At 36.2% G+C, this 24,757-nt stretch overlaps 1 protein-coding gene across 1 annotated transcript in view; it reads left to right on the forward strand.

The window, feature by feature from the left end:
- Positions 1–24,757, forward strand: part of TTC7B (tetratricopeptide repeat domain 7B) — a 314,975-nt gene that overhangs the window by 171,828 nt on the left and 118,390 nt on the right. Inside the window, 3 exon segments of the mRNA XM_074289731.1 lie at positions 1,297–1,354; positions 9,720–9,792; positions 15,415–15,575. Coding sequence (XP_074145832.1) covers positions 1,297–1,354; positions 9,720–9,792; positions 15,415–15,575 — 292 coding nt within the window.

Raw genomic sequence — 24,757 nt, forward strand, 5'->3', positions numbered from 1 at the left:
ATTTTATTAAATTTACCCCATTGTTTTAGTCCATTGAGATGTTTTTGGTTCCTGACTTTTATCATCTAACATGTCATCTCTCTCAGCTTTGTGTCACTCACAAATCTGACAAGCATTTGTCTGTACCTTCATCCAAATCTTTAATTAAAATGTCAAATGACACAGGGTCAAACCTAATTTCCAGGGATATACTAGCAAAGCAGAATTGAATTAGCTCAGAAGAAACACGAGATGTGTAGTTAGAGAAACCACCCCAGATAGGTTAATTACCTATCTCACAGGGAGTTGGACTTCATATTCTTTCAGGTCTTTTGTAACTCCAAAAGTGTACAACTCTAAATGAAATGAGGAATTTGGCATAAGGGCTATTATAAATATATTTTAAAGCTCCTTGCAATATTCTACTTTTACCTTTTTCTATGGGTATTTAGCCATTGGGTTTTGTATTGATACCTAAAGAATATCTTCAGTCCTTTCTCTAAATTTGTTTCCATGGGAATTCCTCTACTTAATTTCTGGTGAAATATGCTTTTTCAGTCCTGCATTGTAAATTAGTTTATTATTTCATTATAAAACAATTGACCCTTTGTGAGTGGAAAGTACAAATTTTAAGTTAATTTTTTTTTCTTTCAATAGTCTGAGGCTGGGGTTAAGTGACTTGCCCAGGGTCACACAGCTAGGAAGTGTTAAGTGTCTGAGATCAGATTTGAACTTGGGTCCTCCTGAATTCAGGGCTGGTGCTCTATCCACTGCGCAATGTAGCTGCCCCCATGATAAGTTTTTAATGATCTATTCACAGCATCCTAATGAAGGGAATTAAATCCATATTAGAAGAACTATTCTTGGCCATGAAATAGAGTTGAATTTACTTGGTCCATATAGAACTTTGACTAGTGACCTTGTCCTTCATAGCATCATCTTCTAATCAATTAAGCTGTTGATATGTATAGGGATTGATACATCTCTGAATTGGTACATCTTCTACTCAGAAGTAAAATATACCTATGTACTGCTGGAGCTGACCATTGGCCTGTCAAAATGTCATAGTAAACCTCAGAATTGTCCTGTAGTTGACATATAGGACATATCTCCCCAAGTAAATCATAAGCTCTCAAAGGCATGGTATTAAATTCTTGTTCCATTCCCTACAAATCCTGAGCATACCTCGTAGCCATTCAGTAAATGTGGTTTGCCATATCCTCTTTTATTTTTTATTTTTTGGCAATTGATTTTATGTGTATAATCTTAATTTTCTGTCTATGTATTCCACACTGACTGACTAAATTCTTTTCTCAGCTTCTTTGCGAGGGATGCAAGAAGTCCTGCAGAGAAAGGCTCTTCTTGCTTTTCAGAGGTGAGTGGGTGTAAATCTTTCCATTCTCCTGTACATAATGGAGGGAAAAGACCTCATTATAAGTATAAAAAAGAAGAGATATTTATAAAGATTAGATAAACAGTGCTTTTACCTCTGGAAGTCTTCTGTAGTACAGAACATATTGCATTAAAAATTGCTTCATCATTTGTTGCCATATGAATCCATATTCTTTATCTGTTTATTCATTTGGGTGCATTTTATCATCAGCTCTTTGATCTCCACAAAGACATATATGTGACAATATAAGGTAGTGATCTTTTTACTAAAGACATTTGTCATTACCAAGCCAATGATTGTAAGCATTTTCTAAAATATTTTTCTTTTTGTTAAAATCTGGAGACAGTTTTGTTTTTAAGTAGCATAAATAAATGTTTTCATGCTATTACTGATGTCTGTGAAAAATCATGTGACTATTCTTTGTTTATATATCAAATCTATTACAGATCTGTCTGTTACATCTAGCTATTGCACCACAAAATTGTTATAATTTTGTTTCTGTTGTTTTGGATATATTTACAATCTCATTATTTAAATCTATTTGTACATGGTAAGCTCCTTTGGGTGCCCCTCAGCCTTGAATGTGGAAAATGGGATTAGAAATTGACTTACTCCCTATGTAACTTTCCCCCTGAACCTCAGTTTCATCTTCTGTAAAATTGAAGGCTTTGGGTGTTTCTTATTCTCGGTTTTTTCCCTTGATCTTTTCCTTTTCCCCATCATACCATTGCTTGTATAATCTTGTCAGATGTCCTGTAGTAAGTAGAATGTAAACTTTTCAACCAGAAATTATGTCATTTTTTTTGTCTTGCTTTACCTCAGGACTTAGAACAGTCCCTTCTCAACAATAGAATTTTCTTGAATCAAAAGTATGGAATAAAGTTGGAGTTAAAGAAGATTTAATCTGTACTACAGGAAGGTTACTTTGCAAATTGTATTATTTATGACTACATTTTAATATATTGTGGTCATTACATGTGCTTATTAAATATAAATAAGCATATTTATGCTCATCAGTATGACTATATTTTGATTTTTAAAAATATTTTAACAACTTCACTAAGCACCAGTTTTTTCATCTGCAAAAATTGCCATAAGTTACCTACCATACAGAATAGTTAATTGTATGGGCCAGGTGATAGCAATCATTGTTAAAACTGTCTAAAAAGCATGAAGTCCTTGCTTTTCCAACTTAAATTGATGGTGAGTATGTTGAGTAGTGAGTAGAGATGGTAATTTATTCTTTTTATGAAATGTTTATAACTTTAAAGTAAATTTATGTCCTTATACATAGATTATAAGATCACATAATAAGTTTTATTTAATGAACTACTTAGAACTATGTGAAGTAGTCCTTCCTTTTTTACCAGAGTCTTGGCTTTTGAAATTGATAGGTACACTATAATTTAAGTTTTTCAGAGTATATACAAGAAGAGTAATCTGCTTTGGCATTTTTAATATTTTTCCCTTTTTAGGTGAAGGGAGCAAAGAAGGTGGCTAAGAATAGATTAAATGGAGTAATTTGATTCATTAGCAAAATTAAGAAAAGTAAAAGCTTGAAATTCAACATACATGCTTGATGTGTGCTTTGGGTGATAAATTCAGATTGATAACTCTATATAAGATTCTTTAGATTCAGGATTATTCTTTTATATAAATACTAGTTTCTTAAAAACTTTTGTTGTTTGACAAAACAAACCATGACTAGGACAGAGGCCCCTGTTATAAATGGTATGTTATAGAAGGAATCTGATATACTCAGGGTATGGCTTTGAGGCTTTTTCCTCCTTTTGCCTCCCACACACTTACTTCATAGGATAATTTTCTAATATTTTACTTGGTAATGGGTAGAGATGGTTTTTATTATAACTTACAAATAATTCATGAACTAAAATGTTTAAAATTTGTGGACCCAGCTAAGGATATTATAATCCTGAGAAATTTTTCCAAAATTTGTATAAATTAAGTTTGATTGGTAGTGAAAGAAGTAAAATAAAAGTATAATACTTGCAAGTGTCTCTTAAAAATGAATTCCTTTTTTCATTTTCCTTACCAATATGTGTGGTATGGATGTGAGGGAGAGTCAGACCAGAAAAAAGAGAAATATAAATCATTGAATTCTAGTTTGCACTTTTTTTGGGCAGCAAAGAGTAAAATTCCAATGATATGCAAAATTTTGGATGGCCAATAGACAAAAGGATAAACCTGAAAGATGGACTTTGCAAACAGATAAAAAACATTCTCTCAGGATTAGGATAAGATCATATGAAAAAATAGTAGCCTCCAGTAAAAACAAACAAACAAACAAAAAAAAAAAACTCACAAATAAACCCAGACATGATTATCAGACATGTTTGTTTCTTTGAATAGTAATCATAATGACTCATTTTTATACTGCTTTAAATTTGACAAGATGGCTTTATCATAAGACTCTTATGAAGCAGTTAGGATAGGCACCATTAATCCCATTTTGTAGATTAGAAAAACTAAGGCAAAAGGAAGTAAAATGAATTGCTCAAGGTCAACTGTAACAGAACTAGAATTTGAACAATAGCAAGAATTATGCCCTTTCTCCTGTTAGTGTCATGCTTACAACTCAGTGAAGACTTAGCATGATTCAGTGAGAAAGCACTGCACTTAAGGTCAGCCAGAAAAAAGATAAAGAGGTCAGAGGACCTGTGCCTAAGTTCAACCGGTGTCATTTATTAAGGAGATGACTTGGGACAGACTCTCACTTGTGAGAACAAGAGAAGTAATGCATGTAAAACCTCTGCAAACCACAAAATACTGCACAAATACATGATGGTGTCATTATCTGTCATCAAGAAAGATTAAGGAAGGGAAGAGTTTGCCATAAACATTTATTAGTCACTGATGATGTCCCTGGCACTGTGCTGAGTACTGGGATACAGAGAGGCAAAAGACAGTCTGCCCTCGAGCAAGGCAGTCTAATGGGGGAGACAACTAGCGAAGCAATATGTGCAAATAAGCCATAGTCAGGCTAAAAAATGAAGAAAGGTAAGGCACTTGAATTCAAGGGAAGCTAGAAGGTAGAGATGAGGGGGCACCGGTCCAGGCATGGGAAACAGTCAGAAAAAATTTCTGGTGGAGAAGTGGAAATGTCTTGTTCATGAAACGTCAAGGAGGTTGGTGTCAGTGGAGCTAAGGGTACTTGTCAGGAAATAAGGTGAAAAACACTAGGATGGTAAGAGAGAATAGATTATGAAGGGCTTGAATGCTAAGATTTTGTATTTGATATTGGAGGTAATAGTGAGACACTGGAGTTTATTGAGGGCAGGGGAGGGGTGGTGGAGCTGTGTTACATGATTGAACCTATATTTAGAAAAATCACATTAGTGGCTAAATGGAGGATTGAGTGGAGTGGGGGGAGGCTTGAGGTGACAAACTCACCAGCAGATTAGTTGTTAATAATTTCTGTATTGCTTAGTTATACAGGTAGGTGGGGCAGTGGACAGAGTGCTGGGCCTGGAGTCAGTTTAAAACCAGCCTCTGACATGTACTAGTTGTGTGACCTAGGTAAGTCACTTACCCTGTTTGCCTCAGTTTCCTCATCTGTAAAATAAACTAAAAAAGGATATGGCAACCACTCCCGTGTCTTTGCCAAGAAAACCGTAAATAAAGTTATGAAGAGTCAGACTGGGATGAAAACAACAATATACTATAGGTACTGTGCTTTATGATTATAATCATTTTCTCATGTGATCCTCACAGCAATTCCTGGAGATGGTATTATAATTCCAATTTTTACAGATGAAAAAACTGAAGTAATCAGAGATTAAGTGACTTGACCAAGATCACAGTTAGTAAGGGTCAGAGGCCACATCTGAACTCAGATCTTTCTGACTCCAGCTCTGAATCTCTTACCCATTGTGCCAACTTGCCAGAATATTGAATATTAATTATATTATTCGCAAGAAAAAAAATTGAGAATAGTCCCTTTATTCTAAACAGGAAGATGTGGTCTAATACCTTTGCCATCATAAAATGATTTTGTTGTTCTTTTTAATCTTGAACATGTCCTTTGTAAACACTGCATCTCTTTTTTATCACAGTATGTCAATGGAAGAATATAAAAATATGTTTTTAACTTGTACGCAATGAAAAACCTTTAAAAGAGAAAGTGAAAACTTGTTTTGCTACGTTTAACAATCCAGTAGCAAAAGAATCATATCTCCATGCAATGAATTAAGTCTTCCTTATCAAAGCAAAAAAATCTTTTTTCACTTATTTTTCTCCTTCAGTGTTACAGACCATGTAATAAAATTATTAATTAGTTATATTAAAGGGTACCAAGGATTGTAATTTGAAGATTAAACTAGATTTATCTTAATGAGAAAGTCTTGTAGAAGGCCAGAACTCTGAAAAGGTATACTTAAGACTCAGTATGATTGATGAGATAATGATTCTCTAGCTAATGATGTAATCACTCTAGTTAAGTACATATACTTAATGTGCTGTGGTGATATAATGATACTATTGTTAGCACTTGCACAATAATGGCTACAGTTGCACATGCTCAGTGTGATGTAGTGACTTAATCTTAGTGGGATATTTAAAGGAAGTCTCAGACACAGAAGATGCTCAGCCACAGCTGTCAGGATTATTACTAGGTGCTAAATCGGTTGTCTGGTACTTAACAATTCTCTAATTCAGAGTTTACACCTTTAAAGGAGCTCACTCATTGGTTCTTTAAGGAGTTCCCACAAGCCCATTCTCTGGGGAAATATAACGAGCCAACATTGAGTGGGGAGGTCAGTCTGGAAGGAGTCAAGGAGAGAAGCTCAAGGAGGTTCTGAGCCAGGATTCAGTGGGTTCGCAAGTCCAGCAGATTCACAAGTCTAAAGGAAAAGCCTGCTCATGGACTTCCGGGAGGTTCACATCTAGGATTGACTTCTGGGAAACCCACAATCCCACACTCTCGGAGGCAGAGTCTGATTCATTCCCACGTCTACCTTTGTGCTGGCTGGGATTCAGAGGGAGCTGGAGACTGAAGGTGGCTGGAGTGAGTCTGACAGGAAAAGATTCAAGACTTTGAAGTACACAATAGAGGATCTGGACTTTAACTCCTGGCTGCATTTAGGGATTATTGAACTGAACTGAAAGGAAGGCTGCCTCCAGAAGAAACCTCCTCCCAGAGAACGATTTTACATTTTAGAAAAACAGAACATTACACACAGCCACGAGAGAAAATGCCAGATTCCAGACTCCATCTTTGACAGCCATGTGGCCTTCCTGTCTCCTTCACTCCTCCACTAAGAACAAGGACTCAGGCTGATATTGAGGTCCTCCAGAGAGCTAGTCCCGGCATTACAAAGTCTCTCACCCCCATCCCATAATTTGGTATTTCATCAGAAACAATTTAAATAAATTAGATTTGATTATCATGAGGCTTCTCTGAATCATAAAAATTTTTATCTATAATATCAGGAGAGTTAATTGAGCGAAATCAGTATGTGACCCGAGTAATTTAAAGATCTAGTCCTTGTGTCCAGAGAACAATTTGGACCTCACTGTGCAGAGGGCTGGAACTCTGAAAAGGTGCATTTGAATCAGACAGCAGAGTACTTAAGGCTAATTACCTATTCCATGTGAGATAATGGTTCTACATACCCATATTTAGATGAGATGGTGGGGTGATGACACTGCTCACGACTGACACCTGAATGTGTTGTGATGAGGTAATTGAAGGCAAAGATTGGAGGGTGGAGGGAGTGGGTTAGAGCTCTCTGCTGCAGCATGATCAGGGGAGAGACTTCAGGTTCTGGACTCCAAAGTCCAGAATTCATCTTTAATGAGCCCCATGTCAGCTTGCCTGACTCCTTCACTTCTCCTAAAGAACAAGGACTTTGACTGATCCTGACTCTGATCCTGAGGCCTTCCAGAGAGCTGGCCCAGACATTATATCATTGGGTCTCCCTTAGAGGTGTAATGTTAAATTAATTAACCTTATTTCATTTGATCTAATCTTTCATTAATCAACTCAGAGCCTTTGTAAACCCCTGAGGCACCTATATTGTATGTTAGATGAACATTGAACTTAGTCAGGAAGATCTGAGTTCAAATCTAGCCTCAGACACTTAGTAAATCTGTATCCTTGGGCCAGTCACAGTCTCTGACTGTTTCTTTAACTGTAAAGTGTAAGTAACAGCACCTCTCTCTTAAGGTTATTGTGGGGTTAAATACTATCAGAATGAAAATTTCTTAGCCTTTGCCTGACACTGAATAGGCACTTAATGTTTATTACCTTCACTTCCTTTCTTCCTTCTTGCTCAAGTCAACAAGCTATTTTTAAAGTGCTTACTATATGTCAGACACTGTGTTAAGTGCTGAGGATACAAAAAGACAAAAGATAGTTCTTAAGGGGCTCACAACCTAATGAGTGAGACAGTGGGCAACACAACTATGTAGAAAATAACATATGGACAGCATCATTTGGAGATCATCTTTGTGGGAAGGCACTAACATTAAGGGGGACTAAGCTTTGAGACTTGAAGGAAGTCAGGAGACAAAGATGAGGAGGGAGAGAATTCTAGGATTGGAGGATAGCTCATGGAAATACCTGGAGTGAAGAGCTGGCCTGTCTTGTGGGAAGAACAGCAAGGAGACTGGTGCTGCTGAATTTTGGGGCATGAGAAGGGGAGCAAGGAGTATAGAAGCTTGAAAATAAGAAGGTGCCTTGTTATGAATGGCTTAAAGGTCAAGCAGAGGATGCTATATTTGATGTTGGAGACGGTAGAGAGTCACTGGAATTTATTGAAACAGTGGAATGATGTTGCTAGCCAAGCACTTTAAGATCACTGATAACTGAGAGGAGTTGAACTGAAATGGGAAGAAATTTAACACAGGGAGACAAGTCAAAAGGCTGTTGTATTGGTCACAAAGGTGATGATGATCCACGCCAGGTGTGATGAGGAAAGAGATGTGTATGAGAGAGATTTTGAAGGTAGAACAGTCGAGGGTGGGGGAAAGAGAAAATGAGAAATTTAGGATAACAGCTAAGTTGTGAGCCTAGGTGATTGGGACGGTGGTACCCACAATTGTCATTGGGAAGTTAACAAAGGAAGAGGTTGATGCAGTGGGGACAATAATTAGTTCAACTTTGGACATGCTGAATTGAAGAAGCTTGTGGGACATACACTTAGAGATGTTTGAAAAACAGTTGCAGATGTAAGTGTGATGATCAGGAGAGATGGTAAAGCTTCATAAGGAGATCTAAGAATCATTTGTATGGAGATGATAACTAATTTCATGGGAGCTGATGAGATCACCAATTGAAATAGAATGTGATCTTTTACCAAAGATTATGTCACTGAAGACATACTTTTCTTTTATATATATATATTTCTGATGGTGAGAGAGAAATTGTTATAATGACCACTGGTGGAGTCAAATAAAAATTCAAATTCTTAGTGGTACAGAAAAAGATGATTAAGTAAACTTAGAAAAGTAGACATTCTTTTGTTGTTGTTTTGTTTTTTAATTTTATTTATTTAATTACTTTTTACAAGAACTTTATGCACAGGTAATTTTCCAGCATTGACAATTGCAAAACCTTTTGTTCCAACTTTTCCCCTCCTTCCCTCCCACCCCTTCCCTGAAATGGCAAGTTGACCAATACATGTTAAATACGTTAAAGTATAAATTAAATACAATATATGTACACGTGTCCAAACAGTTATTTTGCTGTATAAAAAGAATCGGACTTTTAAATAGTGTACAATTAGCTTGTGAAGGAAATCAAAAATGCAGGCGGACAAAATTAGAGGGATTGGGAATTCTATGTAATGGTTCATAGTCATCTCCCAGAGTTCTTTGGCTGGGTGTAGCTGGTTCAGTTCATTACTGCTCTATTGGAACTGCTTTAGTTCATCTCATTGTTGAAAATGGTCACATCCATCAGAATTGATCATCATATAATATTGATATTAAAGTGTACAATGATCTCTTGGTCCTGCTCATTTCAGTCAGCAGCAGTTCATGTAAGTCTCTCCAGGCCTTTCTGAAATCATCCTGTTAGACATTTCTTACAGAACAATAATATTCCATAATATTCATATACCACAATTTATTCAGCCATTCTCCAATTGCTCAGGGCATCCACTCAGTCTCCAGTTTCTGGCCACTACAAAAAGCCTGCCACAAACATTTTTGCACATACAGGTCCCTTGTCCTTCTTTAAATCTCTTTGGGATATAAGCCCAGTAGTAACATTGTTGGATCAAAGGTATGCACAAAAAAGTAGACATTGTTAATGTTTACTAATGTATACTACTTATGTATACTTCTTAATGTATACTAATAGTTAAATAATTTGAATTTTTTTCAGAGCCCACAGTTTGTCACCTACAGATCACCTAGCTGCTTTTTATCTGGCTCTGCAACTGGCCATATCTAGACAGGTAAGTTTATATTGTGGTGTTTCCTGGGATTGTAGCCTGAACTTAGGAAGATATACCATCCATGTTTAATTCCTTCATTTTCTCAGGTTGGTGTGGTAACTAATCTTTTATAAATTTGAAGTTAAATTGGGACCTTGAACCTTTGTAATCAGTCAATCATCTATATAGTGTAAGTGGAAGGCAAGCTCAGAAAGAAGGCTCTGGCCGTGTCTTGGAGGTAAAATAAGTAGGACTGAGAAAGGCCTTTTGTAGAAAGTAGGATTTGAGCTGAGTCTTCTTGACAGCCAGGAGGTAGAGGTTGGAGAGAGGACATTTTAAGTATTAGGGACAGCCACTGAGAAGACACAGAATGAGAACATGGCTTGTTATGTTTAAGGAACAGCAAATAGGCCAGTAGGTCTATGTACCTGGATTGTAGAGTATATAGAAGGGAGTAAAGTATAAGAAGATTGAAAAGTTAGGAAGGGCTCAGGTTGTGAAAGGTTTTAAATGCCAAAGAGCATTTTATAATTGATTTTGGAGTTATGAGGGGGGACACTAGTTTATTAGGTGAAAAAGTGAAATGATCAGATCCATGCATTAGGAAACTCATTTTGACAATTGAATGAAAGACAGAATGGACTAGGAAAAGACTTGGGACAGGGAAACCATCTAGAAGACTATTGTAAGGCTTTAGTGAGGGCCTATATACCAGGACCATGGCAGTGTGAGTGGTAAGAAGGGGCCTTATAGGAAAGATGGTGTAAAGCTAGAAAGGACAAGACTTGATGGTAAATTGGAATGTAAGGCGAGTATAAGTGAGGGGTAAAGGATGACCCCTACCTAAATTGTCAACATGGATGACTTGGAGAATAGCGGTGCCTTTAACAGTAATAGGAAAGTTGGGGAGTGATAGGGAAATAATGTAAAAGGAAGAGTTTGGAGGAAAAGATAGTTGAAGCTTGTTTTGTTCATGCTGAATTTTAGATGTCCATGGGACATCTAATAGGGTTTTAGAAGATCAAAAGGGTTTAGAAGAGAAGTGAGAGGAGTGGAAAGGGAGGCATTTAGGATCAATGACTTTCTTAAGGAAGTTTAGCTAAGAAGAGGAGAGGAGGAGATATAGGACAATAGTGAGTTGGGATGATTGGGTCAAGTGAGGTGGGGAAGAAGTAGGTATACTTGTGGGCAAGCAAGAAATAGACATTAGAAAGGGAGACACTGAAGAATGGAGGGAAAGGGCAATGATAATGAAGGTGATCTGCTGAAGAAAATGGGAAGGAATGGAAGCAAGGGTGCATGTTCTCTACAGAGATTAGAGCCATCTCTTCATGATAGATGAATGAAGGAGGAATTCGTGAGAAAAGATGGATCCAAGAGAAAATGATTCTATACACACACCCATTGGTCAAGGTACATAAATGAACATCTTGCAAAGGAGATTAAACAGAATCTTTCTTGCATGTGGGAGAAAAGTCTTGACAAGATGGTCATAGAAGGACAGAGAAGAGAAATTGAAGCAAGAGGACTTGTTCGCAGTGTCAGATGCTGCAAAGATCAAGAAATAGAAAGGGCCGTTGTGACTTAGGTAGAAATCCAGTAGATACGGAAAGGCTGAAAGCTGTCAAGGAAGAGGTGATGAAGGATTTAAACTCTCAGAAGAATTGGTTTCTAAGGCACAAGTTGGAATATTGTTCTCGAGATTGTTCTGGGGTACTTGGATATAAGGAACTGGGGAGAAGAGGAAGCTCTGGAAGGATACCCTAAGGATCTCAGAGGTGGCTTCATGGTATTGGTTGAAGTCTCTTAAGTTTAAAGGAAGGAGAGCTGCAGAGGAGTTCTGTGATCTAAATTCCTTGGAATTACCTCCCCCTCACAGTTCCTTTCTCCATCCCAAGACTAGTCGAACTTCTTAGTAGTGTGTCATCTTTGAGGACTCTACTCTCTTTTCAGGAATTAACAGACAGCACAGTGGGTTTACTCTAGTCTTTATGTCTGTAGGCCTACTGGGAGGTGCTGTGTACTAAAGCCAATAGCTATTAAAGAATCCTTTTTTATTAAATTGATATGTTGTAGAGCTTTGCTATCTGCTGAATCCAAGCTGTGTGATATTAATCCTGGCTTATCTCTGGCTTCAGAATTGCCCAAGGCAACCATAGTAGCATGAATATTAGGGAGATCTAGTTCCTGCACACTGGGAGCACCCCTCCAGCCCAGCTTAGGGCTTAGGGGGATTTATATTGTCAAAATTGTGGTACATCAGGGTATGCCTCAAAACTCAAGTGGGGCTGGAACCAGATTAAAATGTAATTGGAAAATGCTTGCTAAAATAAATAAAAATACAGCATAACATAGTTAATACTAATTTGTGGTTTTCTTGGTAATGGAACCCATGGAGATCCATTTCTTTTTGCGTTGGCCACCACTATTCAAAATGGTGAGAAGCAATCAAAAATTGTAATCTTCTGAAGATCACTTCAAGTAATTTCTAACTTGGAGGAAAAGAAGGAGAACATGATTTTGAAGTCATGTCACATTGGAGTGACTGTGATGTATAAGAGGAATTCTGAATGGGCACATTGGGTAGAGCTAGGCTCAGTAAGAGGGTGGAAGGAGGTTAACACAGAGACAGATTTTAGTTTGATATAAGGAAAAATCTTTGTTGTTTGAATGGATTAGGTAAGGAGATAACTCATTTCCTTAGTGCCAGAGGTTTTCAATTGAAGATTGAATAATAGTTTGTTGAGATTTCCTGTTGCTGTTGTATTTGGCCTTCACTCTCAAAGAGTTCCATGGCATCAGGGAGGGGATACCATGATACACAAGTGAATTGGACTTAAGGGAGGGAGGGCTGGGCAAGTTCACCTGCCTCACTCTATCCTCCAGAGCCACCAGTGGCCAGGAAGAGATCAGGACGACTGGAGATGCTCCTGGATGTGGATGAGAGGCCTTTTGAAGCCTGTTTCAGCTCTGTGATTTTGTGACCCATTCTAGTGAATTTCTGTGGAAGACCCAGCTAGGGTGTTGCTGAGCCAGTGTAGATGGGCATGTTCTGGCTGTGGCCAGTATGGACTTCTAGATCCTGGGAACTCTGAGCACTAGCTGAACTTGCACAATTAATTTTTCAGATGAGGAAAACTCACTGTCCCTAGAGGCCTTTCCTTTCAGAAAGCATTCCTGAATTTTCTTTATTGCACAGCCTTGTCGGTGTAGCAATCAGTAATTCCTTCCTTGCCCTGTTTTCTCTGTGCCAGGTTTCTGTCTGTTTTTTCCAGTGGATTCAAAATTTTATATGAGCTTGAGAAAATTTGCTCTCATTTCTGTAAAGTGAATGGCTTGAATTATCATGGCCTCTGAGGTCTTTTTGTGCTCAGAAGCTAGAATCTAAGAATTTTCCAAAGCCATTGCAGATTCTTGTATGCATTTTCCATAGACCAGGAAGAATAGGTAATCAGTCCCATCATTTCATATAAAAATAAATGTGAATGACAATAAGAGAGAAAATACAAAAACTACTCCCTTGAATAAATCTCTAAGGTCCCTTCTAACTCTGAATACATTATATAATGATTGGTGTTTATATTGGTCATTATAATATGATTGGTCTTTGAATTTCACTATACATTTTTTTTTCTTTTGTGCTCAATAGCTTATTAGGGTTGGTGATTATAGTTGACTAGCTAGACAAAAGGATACCGGAGCGGTTACCAAAGACAACTCTGGTGGTGGTAGTAGCATCCATTTCCTAGAAATATCTCTACATAAATAGCTTTTTCCTGATGACTGTGTTGGTTTGAGCATTTTGTCCCCTTTACTTGTTATAATAAACAGTTTTTGGTTTTTTTTATAGAGAGCCACTGTGGAGTGATGAAAAAAGTCCTTGACTGAGATTCTGGAAACTCAGACTTTTCCTTGAGCTTGTCTAGTAATCAATAGCGTAACATTGGGCATCTTATTTCCCCTGGATTCTAATTTGGCATTAGTGAAATCAGGGTTAGTTTCAATGAGGTCAAAGTTTCCTTCTTTAAAATTTGGATTCTGTGAAGTTAGAGCATATGTCCCAAGGCCAACAAATAAGACATTTTTGGAGGAGAGAACTGATTGAATTAGAGGAGAGCAAAAGCTTTATAACTCCTGGAGAAATAAAGTCATTGGGGATTTTAAAGGAGACCCTTGAAGTAGGAAAACTAAGAAGTGGCTGCCAACAACACATGGCATTAGAGTGGGAAGAGACTGAAGAAAGCATTTGTGATAGTTTTGATATCCTATTTTGGAATTCATATGAAAATTCTCTCTCCTTTTCTGTAGAATCCATTTGAAATTTAGGGTATCTCTAAATTGAACACAGATACATTCTTTTGCTTTTTGTATTTAATTTGGAAGACTTTTACCTAATTGAAAGAAGTATCCCACACTACTCACATGGTACTTATAATCAACAAATCATTTATAACAGTTATGTTTTAAATTTGATAAGATTGTGATTTATACTGCATGGATTTTGGTACATCAGCATCATAAGTGTTACTAGAAATTTCTTCCTATGTTGAGTTCCATTAGGGATTATTTCGGAAGAGAGTCTTTTAAAATTTTAGATGTGAAGCTGCATGATGTGGTAAAAAGACCCCTCAATGGATGGAGGCTTAAGTTCAAATCCTAGATTTATTTTTCTTTATGTAAACTAATTAGCTGTGTGTCTATAACCATTAATTTACCTCTGTCTTTGTTTCTTCATTGTAAAATGAAGTAGTTGGGCCTGGACAATTTTTGAGGTTTCTTCTGTCCCTCGGATTCCATGAATTTCACTATTTATTACAATTGACAGTCACCTAGGACAGTTGAAAAGAAGGTTCATTCTACTGATTGGGAAGATTTTAACATAGTTGTTTTGATTTATATGAGTTTTCTATTGAGAGGCATTGTGTTATGATATATTCTAAACCTCCAAACCAGGGAAACTTGGATTCATATCCCACCTCTGACCTAATACCAATTGGGTGACCCTGGGGCAAGGTAGTATTTACTCTCTCAGGCCTCCAGGAAATTGTCTAGAACAACTGAGAAAGGCTGGCTTTCAGTTAAAGAAGATTCTTCCTCATCTATGATTTTGCTATACTAATAAAATCATAAACTGAATCCCTACCCTTTTATTTGAAGAAATCCTCTCATTTCACTAGGATTTTGAAAAATAGAAATAGTTTAGCTGAAGGAATTTAATTCCAGTAAAAACTTCAGGTTATTTGTTGTTTCCCAATTTGGCTATATCTGTTTGTGCATAATCAAAAGCAGTTTGAAGTATATGGCAAAGAAAAATAGTGTTTATGCAGGGAGAAATTAAAATTCTGATATTGGCAATTATACTCAGAAAAAAAGTCTTTCACTTCACTTCATTGGTTACTCTATTGTTTTGAAGAATTTGATGCTTATTTGAAAACACTCTGGTTTCTTTATGATTTGTGATTGATATCCTGGGGCTCTTATGACACTTTTTTTTTCCTTCCCAGAATCAGACTATAGAGCATATTAAATATGAATCTTAATATTCAGCTGGGATACCATGTAGAAACATTACATATTTAAGATTGTTGTGCATAGTTTTCATTGTTTAAAATTATTTATTCTTTGATTTTTGTTTTCAACCAGATACCAGAAGCACTGGGTTATGTTCGCCAAGCTCTTCAACTCCAAGGGGATGACGCCAACTCTTTGCATCTCCTTGCACTCTTATTGTCAGCTCAGAAACATTATCATGATGCTCTGAACATCATTGACATGGCCCTGAGTGAATATCCAGAAAACTTTATGTAAGTAGTCTATTTAGTTTTCTCTCCATTAACTCAGAAAAAGGTCTTCATTATGCCTTGCCAGTATCTTCTCTAGTTTGGGCCAGTTGTAGCTCATCTGTTGTGTTAAAGTGATTTCTTTTTAGAAATCATGACCACTGTGCAGATTAAATAGCATGTGGCCTAGCCTAATTCTTTTTAGAGAGTTAGTAACATAGCATAGTTTCAAATGAAAACATTATGACCTTGTTAAATATTGTAGGTTGTAAGGATCCTTTAAATGGGCGACCACAGTGCAACAGGAGATTGAGTTGCTCAGAAGTAATCTCTGTGGATATAGGTCTACCCTGTGGGTGGGATCCTGGCCATATTGAGATAGTTTCGTAATGGGTGACGACTCTCTCTCTGGTTAACTGCGTGTGTGACTTCACAGACCCTTTATAAGCCCACTGCAGGCAGCAAGTCACTCTCTTTAACCTGGCTCCCTACCCTGGGTTAGCTGAGCCAAACTGATAGATAGCCCAGAGAGGTAAGGCATTTGGTAGTGAACATGTGGGTCTTCAGACCAGGTGTTCACTAGGGAGCTAACAAGTCAGGGCATCAAATGAGTAGGTCTAATAAAGGCTTTTAAGATTACACGTGGCTGTTCTTGAGCGTGCTACCAGTTATTAAACTATAGATTCAAGAAATCGTGGGCCAGAGACCTTTGAAGGCCTCAGAGGAGGCAAGCCAGGTAGAGTTGACACTGCAAAGGACAGTGGTCAAAGGTACTCTGTTGGGCCTAGGACAGACTGGTAATAGTAACTCCCAGGAGGGCATGTTATAGTGGGTAGTCTATTGCCTGCATGCTTATAGACATTCCTTAGAATGAGGAAGGGACTTTGGGTCAAGAATCAAATCTAATGTTACTAAAAGATCTGCTCTTAAAACATTGTACAATCTTGATCAAGTCACTTCTTCTCTGGAAAATAGAATTACTTAAAACAGGATGAATTAATATTTGTAAGTTGTGCTGAAAATTTTCATTAGAAAGAAGCACTAAATTTGTGATTTTCCTTTATTTACTATGAAGGTAAATCAGATACCTAACTGATAACCTAACCTCTAGAGCAGGGTGGAGAACATCCAGTCTGCAAAGCCTTATAAGGCCCAAGAAATCATTTGGTCTGATCTTGCAAAGGCAACTGCAGCCAATGATGAATTGAAAGCTAGGTACAACAATCTCCCATTGCTTAAGTTTTAAGTCAGTAATTTTGTATGGCCTGCAAATGATGTTATAAATATTCCGGTGAACCTTCCCAGAAAAAAAGGTGCCCAACCCTTATCTAGAGGAATATGTGTAAGTCAGAAACTATTGAGAAGTACCTTTGATTTTCTGGACCACTTGTCCAGTTTTCACTCCCTATTAATTCCTTCCTTACCTGATCAAAAATGATCATAAGTATTAATATGCTATTGAGAATTAGCACAAGAATGAAAAGATTCCCACCTGCCCTGTTTTATAATCACTAACCAGAAAGGGTCTATGCTTGTGGTGGATCAGGGGAGGGAAATTGAGAGGTGGCATGGGAGGAATGGGATGCAATCTTAGCTTCTCTTCAGAATGATGTACAAATTCAAAGATTTAAAAGGATCATTTTATGGATTATTCCTTTGCATTATTATCTTCCAGTGTGTTTAATCAGTGCAATTTCAGCAGCTCTATTTAGAAAACAGGTTCCTAAATTTCCATTACATGTTTTTGTTTTTGTTGTTGTAGTTGTTATTTTTCTCATCTTCAAAGGAGAAGAAAGCATCTTTGACTACTGGATGCTAGATAATAATTTGGGAAAATTCTGACTTAGGATATAGCACTAGATCAGATATTTGATGACATTATATAATATAATGTCATTTCATTTGATGAGATGACTAGCTATTATTGTGCCTTTCATGTCTTGCTGGTCTTAGAGTCGTTTCTTTCATTAGTGAGTTTATTTCTAGATTTTGTCCAAAGCAGTTTTGGTTCTGAGAACCTTAAAAATAATTTCTTTCCTTTTCAATTTTTTTTAAATACTCTGTTCTTTTCCCATCAATAAATTACCACCTGCTATATCCAAGTTCTGTCATAAATATTCATATAGCTTCTCCTCCCCTGCCCTTCATTCCCTTTTAATTTTACTTTTTAACTACAGTGTTACCTTACGGTATTGATAGCCTAGTGTGTCATCTGAGAGTAGGATGATTGAATGGAAAACCATGATGTAAAATAAGCAGTAAACAATAACTCCTAATATTATCCTGAAAATTGGTGATGGTTCCAAGTGACAGCAGCTGACAGGCTTTTCAAGTGGCAGACCTAAAGAACAGCAGTGGAGATATTTGAGGAGTGCAAGGCTGTTATTTTAATGTTAACAGTGAGCTTGAAAAGGCAAGACATATGGTAGTAGGTTGGAAAGCAACAGAAGACTAGATTGCTGTTTAAATATTTGTATTTCTTGATGTGTAATGGGAGACTTATCTTCTGAGAATAAATAGTTCATTGAAAGTTAAGGTCAGACATGGTCTACCAGTCCTCCTGCCTGTAAATTAAATCCATGATTTCTCATTTCTCTCAAACCTGAAGAAAATGTAGAATTAAAGAAAGAAAGCCCTCAAACCAGCACCCAGAAGAATGCTCAGTACACAGTAGGCTTACAATAAATTTGTTGGATATTATTGAATATTATTCCCTGTTTTATGTTTGTATATTCTTTTTCTGGCTACATTGAAAGTAGAGATTTTGTATTATACTTATTTCATACTTCCCATTCTCCTTGGTATAACATTTTGAATTTAGGTAATGACAGTAAATATTTGTTTAATTTCAGAAACAAAAAACTATCTAGAAAACATTAAGATCTGATGTCTATGTTTAAGACTGGTGATGCAAAAAGCTCCTTGGTGATCTTATAAAATTAAGTGCTCTTTCTGGCAGTGGGGTGATTTCCCTTCCTAGATTTCATTTTGTGAAGTAGAAAAACCTTTGAATTTTATGACCTGGATTGATGATCACTACTTGTACCTTTGCAAGTTAGCCTTTTTGAGCCTCATCTGTGAAATTCTGAATCTCAGCTAGATTACAGGATAATTTCTAACTTTAAAATCCTTAGTTACTAGTTGTGACACATAATCACCTACAATTGATATTGCTTTTTTGACCTTGCTCAGCAGAAGACAGATGTGGTAATAACAGCTATAACTATTCTGTCCTTCAAATTATAGGTCTCAGGGTTGAAAGTGAATCTCTAGTACATCTTTCTACATAGAAGTAGGAAAGAATGGGGATAGTTATAGGCTAGGGAATATAAAATTAAGATTATTTTCCTATCAGGATTTGACACAGGAATTTTTTTCTCTGGGGATGTTGAGGAAACTTTAAAAATAAGCCTTTGATTCTTAGGAGGTGAGAATAGCTGTTTTTCTACTTGGAAAGAAAGGAATGAATTTGAAACCTCTTGAAGTCTTTTTCATCTCTGATATTTTAAGATTTAAACCCCCTCCTACCACTGTACCTACTTAAATGTTGAAAAGCATAAAAAATGGACTGAAAATATTATTTGCATGCTATAACATTTTCCAGTAATTGAGACTGCCATTGGTGGAGCTGTGAAATGATCTAACCATTCTGGAGAGCAATTTGCAACTGTGCCTCAAAACCTGTTAAACTCTATACACCAACTGTAACACTAGGAGGTGTGTACTCTAACGACATAAAAAAAGGAGCAGAGGACTAATTTGTAGAAACACATTTATAGTAGTTCTTTTTTTTGTGGTGGTAAAAAACTAAAAACGAAGGGAATGTTCATCATTTGGAGAATGGCTGAACAAATTTTGACATATGAGTCTTACAGAAAACTGTTGTGCTATAAGAAATTCTTTCTTTTTTTTTTTTAATATCTTAATTTATTATTTATTTTGAGCACTTTTTTCTTTTTATGTTTTGAGTTCCAGATAATCTCCTTCTCTCCTAAATCCTCCCCCACCCACTGAGAGGCAAGCAATATCGTGTCAATTATACACGTCAAATCATGCAAGACATTTTTCTATATTAACCCATATTTCCCCCCAAAAGCAGGAAAAATAAAGAAAGTGAGAAAATTATAGTTTGTCAGTTCTCTCTCTGGAGGTAGATGACATTTTTTCATTTGAGTTCTTTGGAATTGTCTTAGATCATTGTGTTGATCAGAGTAACCAAGTCTTTCACAGTTGATCATTATTACAACATTGTTGATATTGTGCACATCATCTCCTGATTCTTCTTCTTTCTCTTATTATAAGTTTATATAGCTTGTATGATGTTTTTCTGAAACCATCTTCCCCTGGCCCCCAACTCCCAATCAAAAATAATGAAGTTTTGCTGTCTATTTCTTCTTGCAACTCTCTTAACTTCTCCTTTAGGAAGTTAGATGGTATACTACTTGGTGCATATATGTTTAGTATTGATATTGCTTCATTGTCTATGCTACCCATTAGCAAGATATAGTTTCTCTTCCTTATCTCTTTTAATTAGATCAATTTTTGTTTTTGTTTGATCTGAGATAAGGATGGCTACCCCTGCTTTTTTGACTTCATCTGAAGCATAATAGATTCTGCTCCAGCCTTTTACCTTTACTCTGTATGTATCTCCCTGCTTTAAATGTGTTTCCTATAAAGAACATGTTATAGGGTTCTGGTTTTTGATCCAGTCTGCTATCTGCCTCTGCTTTATGAGCGAATTCATCCCATTCACATTCATAGTTAAAATGACTAATTCTGTATTTCCTGCCATCTTATTATCCTCAGATTATGCTTTTCTTTTTCTTACCCCTGTTATCCCCTCCCCAGTATTAAACTTATGGACACCACTTGCCTTATGCAGCTCTCCCTCTTAAGAATCCCTCCCATCCCCTTTGAGTCCCTTCCCCTTTCTTATATCTTTCCCTTAATACTCTTTTCCTTTTCCCTTTTCCTCTCCCACTTTCTAATGAGGTGAGAGAAGTTTCTCTGTAAACTAAGTATGTCAATTATTTTCTCTTTGAGCCAAATCTGATGAGAATAAGATTCACACAATGATCCTCCCCCTCCCTAAATTCCCTCAGACATGACAGATTTTCTTTGCCTCTTTGTGGGATGTAGTTTCCCTCTTTTTATCTCCCCCTTTCCCATTTTCTGATACTATCCCCTTTCAACTTCTACTTTCCTTTTTTATATTATATCAATAAAATCAATTTATATATGCACTCTTTATGTATGTCCATAACAGAAATATAGTTCTCAAGAGTTCTTTTTACCATTTTCTACTTCTCTTGAGCCCTATAGGTGGAGGTCAAATTTTTTTGTTTAGCTCTGGTGTTTTCATTAGAAACAAATGGAATTCACCTGTTTCATTAAATGTCCATCCTCTTCCCTGGAAGAAAATTTCTCAGCTTAGCTAGATAGGTTAGTCTTGGCTGCATTCAAAATTCTTTTGCTTTTTGGAATATCAGATTCCAGGCCAGAAGGGTCATTTTTAAAGAAGTCTGGGAACTCTTGTATCTACTGCTGTAGAATGAAATGAATAAACCAAGGAGAACAACTTAAACTACAGCAACATAGTAAATGCAGACAACTTTGAAAGACTTCAAAACTTTCATCATCACAAGGACCAACCAAGAAGGATAATCATGAAAGAAGTTATCCATCTTTTGACAGAGAGTCAAGTGATGGACTTACTGTGGGAAGTTGAAACAGATATTTTATGGGCAAGGCTGAAACAGGAATTTTACTTTGCTTGACTTTGAAGATTTTTTTTACAAGAATTTTTTTTCAAAAGGAGGGGAGAATTGTGTAGGAGAAAAAGTAGATTCCTATAAAGTAAAAGAAAATAAGAATAAATTGGAAAAAAATGAAAGCATATGTCTTCTTAGTAAACATTCTGTATTCACTCTTGATAAACCATTAACTTATATGAAATATGATTGGGACCAAAATGCATGCTGTTTCTTTTTTTAAAAAAATAACTTTGCATGTTTTCCTTTGATTGATATGCCTTGCTAAGTCATTTTCTCATTTGCCAAGAAGATGGAGTTAGGTGCCAATGTGATGAATGGAACAGACTTTTTAAGCATTTTTTTCTTGAGGATAATGAAGCAATATGCCATGACTCTTTGTAGGCTTGGAGGTTTTCTAAAGGTAACAATTTTTGTGGTCTATTTTCCTATTGCCATTCATTTATTTTTAAATGAAAGGCTTGGATTGGGAATTGATGATCTGTTTTTGTATTCTTTGGAAAATACAGCTGAGAATTGCACACCAGTATCAACTTTTGAGAATTCATTTAAATAAAGTTGAAAAGGACACTGGAATTTATCTAATTAGAGACTGATAGAATCTTGAGGGGAAAAGACCCTGGAAGCTGCCTATTGTACTAACCCATTGATTTTATAGACATAGACAGTAAGGTCCAGAGAAGTTAAATGATTTGCACAGTGTCATACCAGTAAATAGCATAGCTAGGATTTAATTCCTTATATATTTGAGTCCAAATCCAGTGTTCTTTCTACTAGATCATATCTTCATGAGATTACTTTATTACTGGACTGTGTAAGCTTAATGTCTTGTAGCAAATTGTGGTTATATTTTTCAGTAAGAACACTTTATTAATTTGACTTATTTTATTTCCCATTTGGGAAAAGTAATTTTATGATATAAATTATACTCATATATAATATATACATGTGTAAAAATGATCCATTTACTACACATGTTTTGTACATATTTCAGTGTATGTATTATATACATCAGGAACCTATGATTTCATTGGTACGAATGCATCTTCTAGCAATATAGATTATAATCCTGTTAAACTAGAAAGTTTTTTTTAATTCAGTAAACATTTATTAAGCTTCTACTAAGTTAAAACACTGTGCTAATGATTCAAATAGCTACAAAGGATTCAAATAAGAAAAAGTCCTTGCTTTCAAGGAGCTAACAGTATAATGGCTGAACATTATAACCAAAAGAAAGCTGGAAGGGAGGAAGAATGTGGGAAGGATACCACAGGAAACCCACATTTGAACTCTACCATAGCTGTAGAGGGAAAATAGAGAAGGAAGTAAAATATCCATACTCTGTCCTCTCTAAAGGAAAGCTTTGACTGGAGTTTTGTAGTTCATCTTTCTGGCCCTTTATTCAGAGAGGAAAGGAAGTTGAAGGAGTTGGGAAAATGTTGAGCATCCAGGGTTGAATTATTTATAATTTTTTCTGCTTTGGTCCCTTTGGCATTCTGGTAAAACCTATGGATCCAGTTTGAGAATAATGTTTTTAAAATGCATAAAATAAGATACACAGAATTACAGAGGAAGCCAGTTATATTGAAATAAAGGTGTAATGTTTTTCTCCATCCAAGTTCACTGATCTATTGAAATCTATCTAGGCTCTTGGTGTTCTGTGACTCCTAGTGTAAGAACTGCTCTAAGCCATTCTCTCAGGGTATGAGCCTCTCTAAATTTTGGTGCTTTTGTCCTAGGATGATAGGGTCACTATGTTTTACCAGATCCCTACATAAAATTTTTTTAGCTTGGTGGAACCTGCTAGATTCTATGTTCTTGTAAGAGCTTATGGTCTTGTATAATTTTTGCTAAAGTTTTAAGGGGAAGGGAATATAGCCAATTATTGCATCAGTTCAGGAGAGGCCAATACACACACACACACACACACACACACACACACACATATACACATATATATATGTATATGTATATATATGTATAATGTGTATATATATACATATATATATATATTTAGAAATTATATTGATGAATGGAAGGATATTTTATGGCATATGTCACAATTAGTAAGTTACATGAAGTAGAGGAGAATAGAAGGAAATACCATTAACTGCTATTACCAGGTGCAGAATTTTTAACTAGTGGAAGAATTGAAGTAACAGAAGAGAAAATTGGCAAGTTCTTATTTTATTTTACTTTTAAATAATACCTTTTTATTTTTGAAATACATGCAAAGATAGTTTTCAATATTCACTCTGGCAAAACCTTGTATTCCAAATTTTTCTCCCTCCTTTCTTCCCCTCTCTCTGATATAGCTAATAATCCAAAACAGGTTAAACGTGCAATTTTTTCTATACATATTTCCACATTTATCACACTGCACAAGAAAAATCAGATCAAATAAGAAACAAAAATGAGAAAGAAAACCAAAAGCAAACAAATAACAAAAAATTGAAAATACGTGAAAATGCTATATTGTGATCCATACTCAGTCTCCACAGGCCTCTCTCCAGATGCAGATGGCTCTCTTCATCACAAGATTATTGGAACTTGCCTGAATCATCTCAATGTTGAAAGGAGCCATACTGATCAGAATTGTCACATAATTTTGTAGCTGCAGTGTACAATGATCTCCTAGTACTCATTTCACTCAGCATCAATCAGTTCATGTAACTTTCTAAAGGCTTCTCTGTGAAATCATCCTACTGGTTGTTTCTTACAGAACAAAAATATTCCATTATATTCAGATGCCATAACTTACTTATTCAGCCATCTTCCAATTGATGGGCTGCCACAAACATTCTTGCACATATAGGTCCCTTTCCCTTCTTCAGTATCTCTTCAATAAGCCCAGAAGTAACACTGCTGGATCAAAGGGTATGGACAGTTTGATAACTCTTTGAGCATAGTTCCAAATTGCTCTCCAAAATGATTGGGTCCTTTCACAATTGCACCAACAATGTATCAGTGTCTCGGTTTTCCCATATCTCCTTCAACAAAATGGTCAATTTTGAATTTATAGAATTGAAAAGCTTTTGCACAAACAATGCAGCTAGAATGAAAAGGGAAGAAATTAATAGGAAAAAAATTCTTTGCAGTAAATAGCAAGAGTTATTCCTAAATACATGATTGGTCAAAGGGCTCATGAATAGTTTTCAGAAGAAATGGAAATTATCAGCAACTGTATAAAAAATTGTAAATCATCTTTTCTGTTTAGCTGCAACTTATATTTTTTAGTTTCAATTTTAATGAGAATGTCCATATTGATATGATTCAGTTAGTTATACGTGTATTTGATCATTGGACCATGGTGTCATGTTTACAATACTAGTATTTAAATTCGGTTTACAGACTAAAAGGCTTTGTGACTATTAGCACCCTCTGTACTGTCTTTTCCATTCTTCTGTTACCATTGCTGCACACTGGAGAGGAGAC

This window comes from Sminthopsis crassicaudata, chromosome 2 (genome assembly GCF_048593235.1).
Source record: "Sminthopsis crassicaudata isolate SCR6 chromosome 2, ASM4859323v1, whole genome shotgun sequence".
Lineage (NCBI taxonomy): Eukaryota > Metazoa > Chordata > Mammalia > Dasyuromorphia > Dasyuridae > Sminthopsis > Sminthopsis crassicaudata.